The 12727-nt window shown below is 34.1% G+C and overlaps 1 protein-coding gene across 6 annotated transcripts in view; it reads right to left on the reverse strand.

Moving 5' to 3' along the window:
- Positions 1-12727, reverse strand: part of ZNF148 (zinc finger protein 148) — a 106482-nt gene that overhangs the window by 35539 nt on the left and 58216 nt on the right. For all 6 annotated transcript variants that reach the window (XM_074365067.1, XM_074365039.1, XM_074365055.1 and 3 more), the window contains one exon: positions 2573-2698. In XM_074365067.1, the coding sequence (XP_074221168.1) occupies positions 2573-2698 (126 nt within the window). The remainder of the gene's footprint in view (positions 1-2572; positions 2699-12727) is intronic.

Here is a 12727-nt window from a genome sequence, read left to right on the forward strand (position 1 = left end):
ATGAAAAAGGAGATCATTTCAGAATAAGGAGAAGTAGGTAATTAAAAAGCACCCTGCTCTATACCATTGAATTACTAAGGAGTGTGAAAAGACCTATAAAATGCATATCATATTGGATTAAGATAGTATCGTTATATTTCACTAAAAAGGATTCTTAGATTTCAACAATGTTATCTCAACAATCTGCATAAAATCCTTCTGTGGTAGAAAACATTTCCTAATTCACAGGTAACAGGCCAGGACAATTTAAAACCACTTGTTTTTGTTATTCTCACACCTCTGTCTGCCATATATTACTTCTAGTCATTTCACCTTCCTAAGAATTCCCTAAAAAAGACTGCCCCAACACATTTTCTTATATACAGTATACTTAGAATAGGCCAACTCTTTCATCGAGCAACTAGATAGATATATTAATACTTAAATAATACCCTTAGAAATATCATAATACATTATAAATAAGTTTAACTAGCTCAAATTAGACAAGCAAAAATGACAAACTGTAAAAATCTGATCTGTATTTAGAAACACCTAGAACATACAAAGATTCCAAATAACATCCTACTAGAAGATAATACTCTGACTTTCAGTCAGAATTTTAGAATACATTACATTCAAGAATAGTATCAGAAAAACATGGCAATAAAATACCAAGGAAAATATACAACATATATATATATATATATATATATATATATATATAATGTTGTTTTTAAAGACTTGTAATAGATTTCCCACAGACCAGCAGTGAATGCAAAATATCATTTATCACAATTTTATAAGTTATTTCCCTCAAAACCTGGTATTGTTCTATATATAAAGAACTTGATTTATTCATTATATGTATCACTGAGAAAGATATTAACCCCAAGAAAAGAAAGGGAAGAATGGAAGGAGGGAGGGGGAGGTGGATAAAGGGATTGCACAAAACATGAAATATAAAATGTCAGTAATTATGACAAAAAACAAGTCTTAGTACGATCAATAACCAAAGAAATTAAATTTAAACTATAATGAGATACCAATCTTAAGTTACAAAAAAGCAAAGTTTCATACTCAAAGCTGGTTAGAGTATGGACAGCACCATCTTAGAACCACTGCAGGTAGCAATGTAATTGATACAACACTTCTGGAAGGAGTAACATTAACAAGAAACCTTTTATTATATTATTTATTTATTTAAAGAAATCTTTTTAAAACTTCATGCCCTTTGATTCAGCAGTGCATAAAGACCCATACACAAATATTTTAAGTGAAGCATGATTTAAAATGAAGGCAAAGAGAAAACAAATTTTCAACAACATAGCAATCATTGAATATAATGTGATAGTCAAAAAAAAATACATTATGCAGCTAATAAAATATGAAAAAAAATCTTCAGTAACATTAAAAGCAACTTATACATACTTTAAGTTACAAATTGAGAAATTCAATCTACCTATACAAATTTGAAGACAGAAGGGAATATGGCAGAAAATTAAGGTATTTACCTCTAGGAAATGTGATTATGGGTTATTTTAGTTTTTCAAAATTTTCTATAGAAGCCATCCTTATATATTCCAAAAGCAGTGGTATGCTGGTAAATGTTTAACAAGAGTTTAAAGAGTCAGAGGGTAGGGTTGCTGATTTCCATGGTTTAAATATTCTCACCATGGCTAATTTTAAGCTACCAATGGTTTGATTTAGTACCAGCTTGTAAAATTCCTGAAAACTTACCAATTGGCTCTGGCAAGCTAGCACAAACTGGGTTCAGCACACCACTAAGTCCAAAAGTAATACAAAATATATAAATAATGCTAGTGATGATGATTTAAATCACAAAAGCAAAAACAAGTAGCCCTCAAAATAAAAAAGTCATGCTAAGTGATCTTTTTAAAAAGACTTCTTCACTATATGAGGGAAGAAAACAAAAGAGAAAAATAACTATAAAGACGTAAATACATTACACAGAGTTCAGAGACTTCCTAGGAATACCAAAACGCTACATATAGTCAACTACTACTGTACTGAAGAGGAAAAAAAGCAACTAATTCCTAACAGTATTTGTGGGTCACTTGTTTTTTTACTAATCCAGTCATTCACCCATAGTATTTATTGAGGGTCTGTTATTCCATGCCTGCTATTCCAGGCTCTTGGGATACAGCTGTGAATAAAATGAAGTCCCTACCCTCATCAAGCTTACATTCTACTCTAGCACAGGTATCTTTTCCTGATAAGTAACTGGTACAGAATTTTCCTGAAACCATAATATTAAAATATGTAAAACTACTATGAATGAGAAGCAAGGGCACTGAATACCACCTGTTAGTTCTTAAAGAAAAGAGAGATGGGCTAAGAAAAGTTTGTTTTTAAAAAAAAGACACGGTGAAAGAGAAGTGGAAAAATTTAAAGCAATGGCCCACCACCTCCGTACAGGCATGCATCCCTTCCTTCCTCCAGGTGAAGCTGACGTAACATTCCAACTTTACTAAGCCACGTGAGACTTATGTCTGCCTAAAGGTCCAGCCTACAGGAATAACCAATAGTTTAGGATTAACAGGTTAGGGACTACCACCTTAATATATTCTCTTACTTTTGCAGGAGAACGTTGTTTCCGTTTCTTCTTTTTCTGTAAGTCTACTGGCTCTCTGATTTGCTTTTTGTCTCTCATCAGCTGCTCAGATACATCAGTAAAAGTAATTTCCTGCTTTACACTTATCTGTTAAAAAAAAAAGCCAATTTTAGAAATAAACAAAAGTCCATTGTGACAAAAAGCCACTACATGTTTAATTTAATCCTGTGCTAAACCTATATATCGGTGCTCCCAGAATGATTATTTATGTATGTGTGTATAAGTAAATGTGTGCATTGAAGAATAAATTAACAGGCAATTGAAAAATAAGAATCAACAGCATATAAATTGAGGCAACAAACTAGGATTTTACAAAAATTTATCTAGAAAAAAAAGGCTAAGGATGTTCTGGGAAAAGATAATATGACCCAGCGGAATAAAGTAGAAGCAAGGACAATTTCACTCTCCCATTTAAGGAAACTGATACAAAAGTTAAAAGCACACAAAAAAGGTTAAATTCCAAAAATCAATAAAATACTTGGAGATAAAAAGGGTATTTAGACTTCATGATGAGTTTTCTCTCAATTTACAAAATACCACAAAAACAACACAAAATTCTAAAAGGTAATCTCATCAAAAAAGATGAAATAAACTAGCAATGATATTTAATCATTGTTAAGTTCAATTATTTCTGGCAATATCTTAGCCAGTATTTTCCTGGCCTCTACAATAAATCATCAACACACATGTGTTTATAAAATTGCGTATGGTTTTAGGCTGCTGCTATATACAAGACATGATTCTAACTACATAATAAGTAGAGAAATCCTACAAGAAACATTAAGATGTCAACAGTGTTATCTCATCTTTAGATCTCAGTTCTCACAGATGTAAGGAGTTGCTTGTCCTGAAAAAATATACAGAGGTTCTATAATCACTAATGATAACATCAATTCTCATCAGAATCGATGGTGCACAGTCATCCACTCCTCACTGCTACATTTTCAATCTATTTCTGAAATGAAAACATAAGTATCTTAAAGCTAAGAAACTTTCAACTCAACAGGCTATGAACTACATTAAAAATCCTGGACCCTTCCACCACATGATGACACAATGAGAAGTCTGCAACCTGGAAGAGGACCCTTACCCAACCATGCTGGCACCCTGATCACAGATTTCCAGCCTCATGAACTGCGAGAAATAAATTTCTGTTGTTTATAAGCTTTAAAAAAAAAAATCTTGATAATGGTCCAGAAAGTACAATGTGCTAATGGTTACATTTTCAAAAACTACTCTTAAAAAAAATGGTCCAAAAGAGTATAAACATCTGACAGATGCACAGTGTAAAGTTGGAAGACAGAGCTGTGTAGAGATGTTCATGAGAAAAATGCAACATAAGCCAGGAATTTCAGACTGACAAAGAACTGGTAAATTTTCATAAATTCCTGAAATGTGGGCAGCAGCGAGAAGTGCAAATCAAAGAGAACCTGGGCACAAAAACATGACTGTAAATGATTATTTACCTAACAATTCTTTCTGTCAGGTTATAGAATAGTCCTAGTGACCGTTCTTATGGCTTCTTTTGGTATCGTTATTTGAAACATAAAATAGAACAGCAGTCACCTCCACAAGGCTCTGGAATACAGACGTGGTACCATCTCTGACATGCTGTTTACTGAAATACAACTATTTAAGACTGGGTATGAATAAGGAGAAATGACAACAGACTAAGCAGCTGTTGAATTGCTCTGTCCTGTTTTGCAGAGGCACCAAAAAGTAGTTCCAACACTTCTGTCAGCTTATAAATTACAAAGAAACCGTGAAAATATAGCATGCAGCCATAAGAAAGAGAGGAACATTTTTTAAGCAAAAGTGTTGAGTAGAGTTTAAGACACATTCACAAATCAGTTCTGTAATTAGCAGCTATTCACAAACCAAGGAAAAGCCTTCAAGTGCAAACAGTGAAAAGATTAATACATATATCTAAAACTTTCAGTCATTTCCACATATATGGAAAGTGATCATACTGGTACTAGCATTCTCAAATATGAGGCACACTTTTACCATTATAAAAGCACAGACCCAAACCTATATCAACAGATCAAAGCCTTATGAATGCCAATAAGCATACAGCAAGTTACATTTTTAGAATGCTCCAACAGACTTATCATTCAAAAATGGGATAAAGTAATCTCTACTTATACCCACACATGGTCCAGTGTGGTCCAGTCTAAGATGCTTAGAAAAGATGTTGGAAAGAGATGGGTATGAAAATGATAAGGCAGCTAGAAAGAAAGAGATGCAAAAAGTTTGGGATAAGAATCTCTGACCAAAGGAAAAGTACAATAGTCTAGAAAAACATGAAAACTTCTTAAGCATGGCAAAAGAGACAATAATTTATCCGTAAGTTGTCTACTTTTTCTTTGAGAACTACCTTTAAAAAAAAAATCAAGTTCTCAGTGTTACTTTTCACCTAAAATAAACCAAAGTATAATTAATCAAAGCAGGCATCTGCAGATGTGTGATACTTGAAAAGACGGGTTTGCTGGATTTTTGAAACATATTCATTAGAACATCAAGAAAACTAATAGGCTAGGAAATATGTTAGATTTTTAAAAAACAAAAACAAAACCTCTGGTTGCTTTCCCATCGTTTAAGCTTTGCCATTCAATCTAGTCCCATGTGCAACCTCCTACCTACATTTGAGAGCCTCAATTTCAATGCTGTTCTCACTACCAAACCAGAAATACCATCAACACTGTCAACTACCCTTTCATAAGATTTGACTAAACTCAGACATTTTTCCACCTGAAACTCTAAGACCCTGGCTCATCCACTGACAAAAGCTCTCTCAGCCTCCCACTTTGAGATTAAGGAAGCCATTAGGCATGACTCCCAAGTCATGCATCTACCTTCTATATTCATCTAACTTCTTCCCCAAAATTCTTTCAAGAGGTAGAGCTCATGCTTCCTCACTCCCTGCCACTGCCCAAGCTGATTCTTTCTCGCTACTTCTAAGATACGCATTTCTTAATTATTGTGAGGCTTTTCTCATTTTTGATCACTCTCTCTTCATTTTCTCAACCTTAAACATAAAGATGTCTCTCCAAAATGAAAAAATCCTTCCCTTGATTCTAATCACTAGTAACTCAAGCCCAGAATCCAGAATGACTCTTTTCCTTTTTCAAGACTTTTTTCATGTCTGGTCCCAAAATAAACAAACTATCCTACTTTTGTATTTAACTATTTCATGTACCTGTATCTTATCTTGATATCTGAAAGTAAGATATTCTTCTTTGGTATTTCCCATAAATTATTCAGTTTAAAATAATACAACAAAAGTTTTAAATTTCCTGAGATTGTACTATAGACAGAGGATAACACCAGATACTGAGAACATTCTAAATATAAAATCTCCTTTCCAAAGGTCTTAAAATGCAGATGGGAAATTTTGACACATTAAAAAAAAAAAACTAGTAACACTAATAAACTAATAAAATGGCACATATGAGGCTCACCCTAAATGAATGGTACAGGGAATAAGGGCAAGAATCAGAGAAATTAGTGAGATTTGAACTGCAAAAGGCTTCATGGATGAAACAAGAGACTTAATTAGAGCTGCAGGTTTATCACATATATCCCCCTTTTATTTTTTTCCTTCCAAACCTGCTACTCTTCCCAACTACTTTCTTCCAGACTCAATAATGTTAATATGTGAAGTAACAAATGTAAAGGGACCTAAAATAATGTTGCCAGACATAGTATACGATAGATATTTCACGTGGTTTGCAAATTTTGGTCTACCCTTCACTCCCAAACAACAAGGTGACTCCTGACAATCATTTTGAACTCTTCTTTCTCTTCATTCTCAATATCCTACATCCATATCCATTTTATTCCAATTAACCTTTTCAACCTTGATGCTTTAGGGCATTATCATCTACCAATGTACTCTTCCACAAATAAATACACAACTGTTTTCTTGCCATTTCCCCAGTAAGGAATAAACAATAAGCTCTTTGTTGCCCATGATATCAATTATACACTCCCCAGCTCAGCTTTCAAGATTCTACACGGTCTACTTCACAGAAAAGACCTAGGTTACTTGGCAGAAGTTATCTGTCCTTACCACCTCTGCTCTCCGTTTCTGGAGCCATGTGTTCCTTTCAATTTTCAAGTTTTGGTATTCTCATTCATCTTCCTACCCATTTGAGTAAAAAGAAAGCAGCTTTGTGCTTTCCTCTATACTCTGTTACTGACTCCATTCCTACCCATCTCCAAGGCTCTGTAGCTTCACTGCCTCTCTAAAACAATCTCCCTTACTTCACCAACTATACCTTCTCTGCCTAAAAGCACACTGAAATTTACCCTATGAAATAAATTCTCGTGGACCAAAATTTTTCCAATAGCTTCCTTCTTCTTATGGCTAAACTTTTCGAAATAATCTGTAGTAAGTATACATACAAAATAACTGCCTCCAAATCTAAAGAAATGGTTTATTCTGAGAGTAAAATAGTACACAGTCATATAAAAAATATATTTAACTATTGCTAGAAGGAAATTGTTTCAAAATATTGCCTAGGAAACAAACTGAATCAAAATGACCAGAAGTATAACAAATGTTTACATGTAAAAAGAAAAATATAAAACAATTACCTGTACTGCAAACATGCTGCCTAAATGAAGAATGTTAACAATATTTGAGACTGTTCATTAAGTCCAGAAAAGGAGAAATTTAATACCAAGAATGTGTGTGTGTGTGTGTGTGTGTGTGTGTGTGTGTGTGTGTGTGTGTGTGTGTGTGTTTATCTGTTTATGCCCAGGATGGTTTTGCCAAGAACAGGTGGATATAACCAGTCAACAGGAAGATCTCTAATTCCAAGCTCACCAAGACACAGAATAGGACAGGGAGGAGAAGCACCACATCAATGGACTGGCCTTTGTGTGAATTATGACCCAGAACCCTGCCTTCTGCCTGACCCACGATTGCATGCAAAATTTTGAAAGCAGCTATATCTGTCAGAGTTTGAGAAAGTCTACAACTATCTTTTGATTATGAAAAGATTCAGGGATCCACAGTTCACAACAAACATTCTAGTCTACTCCCCTATAATATTTCTCATTATAAATCTGCATTTTGGTTGCTATATCAGCATCTTTAAATTAGATAATTATAAGATGAAGTGATCAAATCAAGTAAACCTGCCTGAAACCGTGCTGACCACCCCATCCTACCCATCTTACCTGGAAATTCTATTAACTTCTATAGCATCGTGATTTAAGTTCTCTCCTGTTCCTCACAGCCGTTCTTCTGGGTCCATCCTTCTACTGTATTCGTACTTTTATTTTCAGTAAAGAATTTCGGTAAATCTCTCTCAGTGGTTCTGTGAGGAACAAGTGTGGTCCAGGAACTTCTGAAGATCCCTGACACTCTTTTGGGTAGGGTGGTCCATGAGATCAAAAATACTTTCATTTTAAAGGGAACCCTCCTACCCTGTTGGTGGGAATGCAGTTTGGTGCAGCCATTGTGGGAAACAGTATGGAGATTCCTCAAAAGACTAGGAATAGACTTACCATATGACCCAGCAATCCCACTCCTGGGCATATATCCAGAAGGAACCCTACTTCAAAAAGACACCTGCACCCCAGTGTTCACAGAAGCACTATTTACAATAGCCAAGACATGGAAACAGCCTAAAAGTCCATCAACAGATGACTGGATAAACAAGATGTGGTATATTTATACAATGGAATACTATTCAGCCATAAAAACCAACAACATGATGCCATTTGCAGCCACATGGATGTCCCTGGAGAATGTCATTCTAAGTGAAGTAAGCCAGAAAGAGAAAGAAAAATACCATATGATATTGCTCATATGTGGAATCTTAAAAAAAAAAAAAAAAGACAACAAATAAACTTAAATTTAAAACAGAAACAGACTCATAGACATAGAATACAAACTTGTGGTTGCCAGGAGGGAGAGGGGTGGGAAGGGACAGACTGGGAGTTCAAAATTTGTAGATACTGACAGGTATATGTAGAACAGATAAACAAGTTTATACTGTATAGCACAGGGAAATATATACAAGATCTTGTGGTAGCTCACGGCAAAAAAGAATGTAACAATGAATATATGTATGTTCATGTATGACTGAAAAATTGTGTTGTACACTGGAAATTGACACAACATTATAAAATGACTATAACTCAATAAAATAAAATTTAAAAAAAACCTTTCATTTTAATACCTGTTTTTTTCACTTTCCTTTTACGAGTATATAGTGACATTTTCCAGAAGCTAATGAACATGCGATGTCACCACAGACTAAACGTATTAGCAAATATGAGAATCCAGTTAATTTATAACAAGCTATACAATAAACAAAATTGTAAAATTGTAAAACAAATTCTCATAAAAACTTTTATATTATATTTCATTAAAAATATGTCATATGTTAACATGTAATGAGATCTGTTATTTATAAATTAATAAAATTTAAAATTTCAGTTTTAATTCCTAATACGGTAAATACTGATATATATATATATATATAACCAACAGAAGCAAGAACTGTTGGGACTCCTCAATATATTTAAGAGACCAGAAATTTTGAGAACCACTGATCTTAAGTGTATTTTACATTCCCTTCCTCTTCTCCATTCAATCTCTTTCAATACAGATGCCTGGGCCTGACCAACATAAAGAATAGTATAGTATAGATGTGTGTGCATGTGTGAGTTAGCAGACATACATGTATTTCTTAGATCTGTCTCCTGAGATCTTGAAGAAGCAATCATGTCTAACACATCTAGCATCCAAAACTTGGTTTCTAAATACCATTATCCAAATAAAAGGAATTGGGGCCCCTTGAAGAAGCAACTGATTCCAAAGCTGGGGCAGGGTAAAATATAAGATGACCCTGGAACATCTTGTGGTGCCAGAAGTTAGAGAGCTAAAAAAAGGATCAGTGCATGTCAAAAGGACACAACAGCCTGTCTGAAAAGACCTCTTAATGGGCAAAGCTGAAACAATTTGAGCAACAAAACAGATGACAGACCTGGATGACAACTTACAGAAAAAACCAAATATGTATTCTGATATAAACTGAAATATTTTTTTAAATGGGGCGAAGGGACAACTACAATTAACATAAATATAGAAGGAATGAGGAAAATACAAATTCACATTTAGGCAGACACTACATTAATAAGCAGGATTCACAAATGAATGTTAAAATAGGTAGGTAAAAATCTGAGTAGAAACAGGATATTTAAACAGACTTAAAGTATTTCCTCCAAGATACGTGGCAGTTACAAAGGAGAAAAAAGTAACTTTACAGTGGGGAGAACTGGCAGATATCATCTTAACAAAGGATTGAGATTATGTATTACCAGTAATAAGACACATCCACATTCTGTACTCCCCAACATGATGCACTGGAAACACTTCTGCAGAATTTGTCAAAAAATGCAGAGCTTCAATCTAATCATGAGAAAATATCAGGCAAACTCAAATTAAGAGATATTCTACAAAATAACTGACCAATAATCAACAACAACAAGTATCAAGGTCATAAAAGATAAGGACAGACTGAACAACTGTCATGGAACCGAGGAGACTCAGATACAACAACTAAATGCAACGTGGGATCCTGAATTGAATCCTGAAATAGAAGAGAGACATTAGGGGGAAAACAGACGAAACTCAACTAAGGTCTGTAGTTTACTTAGTAGTTTTTTACCAAAATTAAGTTCCTCGTTTTGATAACTGTACTATGGCCGTATAAGCTTTGATATTAGAGAAAGCTGGGTAATGAGTTTATGTGAACTCGGTACTTTTTCTGCAACTTTTTTATAAGTCTAAAATTATCTCCACCCTTGGACAAAAATCACAACAATATTTTTTTCAAACTAGCTCCTGGAGTAATGGAAATAAAAGCAAAAATAAACAAATGGAATCTAATTAAACTTAAAAGTTTTTGCACAGCTAAGGACACCATCAACAAAAAGAAAAGAAAACCAAGAGAATGGGAGAAAATACTTGCAAATGATGTGACTGAAAAGGGACTAATTTCCAAAATATACAAACAACTCATACCCTTAATATAAAAAAAAATAACAACAAACAAGCAACCCAGTCAAAAAATGAGCAGGAGACCTAAATAGACATCTCTCCAAAGAACACATCCAGGTGGTCAACAAGCACATGAAAAGATGCTCGACATAACTAATTGTCAGAGAAATGCAAATCAAAACTACAATGAGGTATCACCTCACACCAGTCAGAATGGCCATCATTAAAAAATTCACAAACAATAAATGCTGCAGAGGGTGTGGAGAAAAAGGAACCCTCCTACACTATTGGTGGGAATGTAAATTGGTGCAGCCACTACGGGGGACAGTATGGAGATTCCTCAAAAAACTAAAAATAGACTTACCATATGATCCAGCAACCCCACTTCTGGGCATTTATCCAGAGAAAACTCTAATTCAAAAAGACACATGTACCTCAGTGTTCACAGCAGCACTATTTACAGTAGCCAAGACATGGAAACAACCCAAATGTCCATTGACAGACAACTGGATAAAGAAGATGTGGGGTTGTGTGTACACATATATACACATACACAAACACACACACAATGGAATACCACTCAGTCATATGAAAGAAAAAAATAATGCCATTTGCAGCAGCATGGATGGAACTGAAGATTGTCATTCTAAAGTGAAGTAAGTCAGGAAGAGAAAGAAAAATGCCATATGATATTGCTTATACGTGGAATCTTAAAAAAAGGACACAAACAAACTTATCTACAAAACAGAAACACACTCAGGGGCATAGAGAGCAAACTTATGGTTACCAGGGGGTAAAGGGGGTGGGAAGGGATAAATTGGGAATTGGAAAATTGCACCTTGTGGGGAGTGATGGAAATGTTAGCTATCTAGAGTGTCATAGTGGTTTCACTGGTGTATACATCTATCAAAATTCAAGTTGTACATGAAATACGTGTAGTTTACTGTACAGGAACTATACCACAATAAAGGAGTCAAAAGAGAAACCTCAACTCATACGACAAGTAAAAAAAATTAATTAATTAATTAATTTAATAAACTCAAAAAGTTTTTAAAAACTATTCTGTACTTTAATTCTTCTAACTACAAAAATTTTTGGCATCCCAAACTTACAAATTATATACATTAAATATGTGCAGGGTTTTTTGGTATATCAAGTATACCTCAATAAATCTGTTTTTTAGAAATGCGGCATTTATATTGTGCTCCACAAATTTGTGATTCTTCCTCCTTAGCATAGTAACTAAGATTTATCTAACATTTACCATGTGCCAGGCACTGTCCTGGATGTTAAGGAGACAATGGTTGAGGGGGTGGTACACATGGTCTCTATCCTCTATAATCTATTGCATTTAATCCTACAGTAAGACTAAGAGCTTAGCATTTTCATCTCTTATTTATTTAAAAATAAGAAAACAGAGGCTGAGAAAGGTTATTTGCCTAAAATCCCATTAATTAAGAAGGGACACCAAAATTTAAACCTAAGTCTTCCAAATCCAGCAACTGAGATCCTAATTACTGTGATCTGTGAATTATTTTTTACCCTCATGTTACCAATAAATAAACAAAATTTCAGGGAAGTGTCTTACTCAAGCTATTAAGATTTCAACACTAGGACTTAAATCAAGATTTTAAATCTCTTAGTCCAGTGTTATTTCCATTAACTGCTTCTTAATAAATCTAAATTATTCAAACTTATTTTAAAATGATTTTTGCACAAATGTATTTCATTTTTCCTTATATAAATTGTAGTTTGCTGCCAAAATGTGGAAAGAATTTCTAGCGGTTCTGGAACACCTACTGCTAAAGAGAAAGAAAATAACTTAAAAGATAAAGTGGAGAAAAAGTCAACAATATTCAGATGAAGCATAAGACTTGAGTTTCAATCCTATCTCTTATAATTATTATTGGGTGAACTTGGCTTCAGTAGTATGGAAAAACAAAAAAAGTGCAGGCTTGGAATTTAAAGAAACACAATCTAATTCCAAAGAGTAATATTAACAATGTGAGGCTAAACAACTAAAATTTAATCATTTGGAACTGTCTTCACCTGCAAAATGGAGGGAATAATTCTCACATTTTTTGTAGAGTTAAAAG

This window comes from Camelus bactrianus, chromosome 1, assembly GCF_048773025.1.
Source record: "Camelus bactrianus isolate YW-2024 breed Bactrian camel chromosome 1, ASM4877302v1, whole genome shotgun sequence".
Lineage (NCBI taxonomy): Eukaryota > Metazoa > Chordata > Mammalia > Artiodactyla > Camelidae > Camelus > Camelus bactrianus.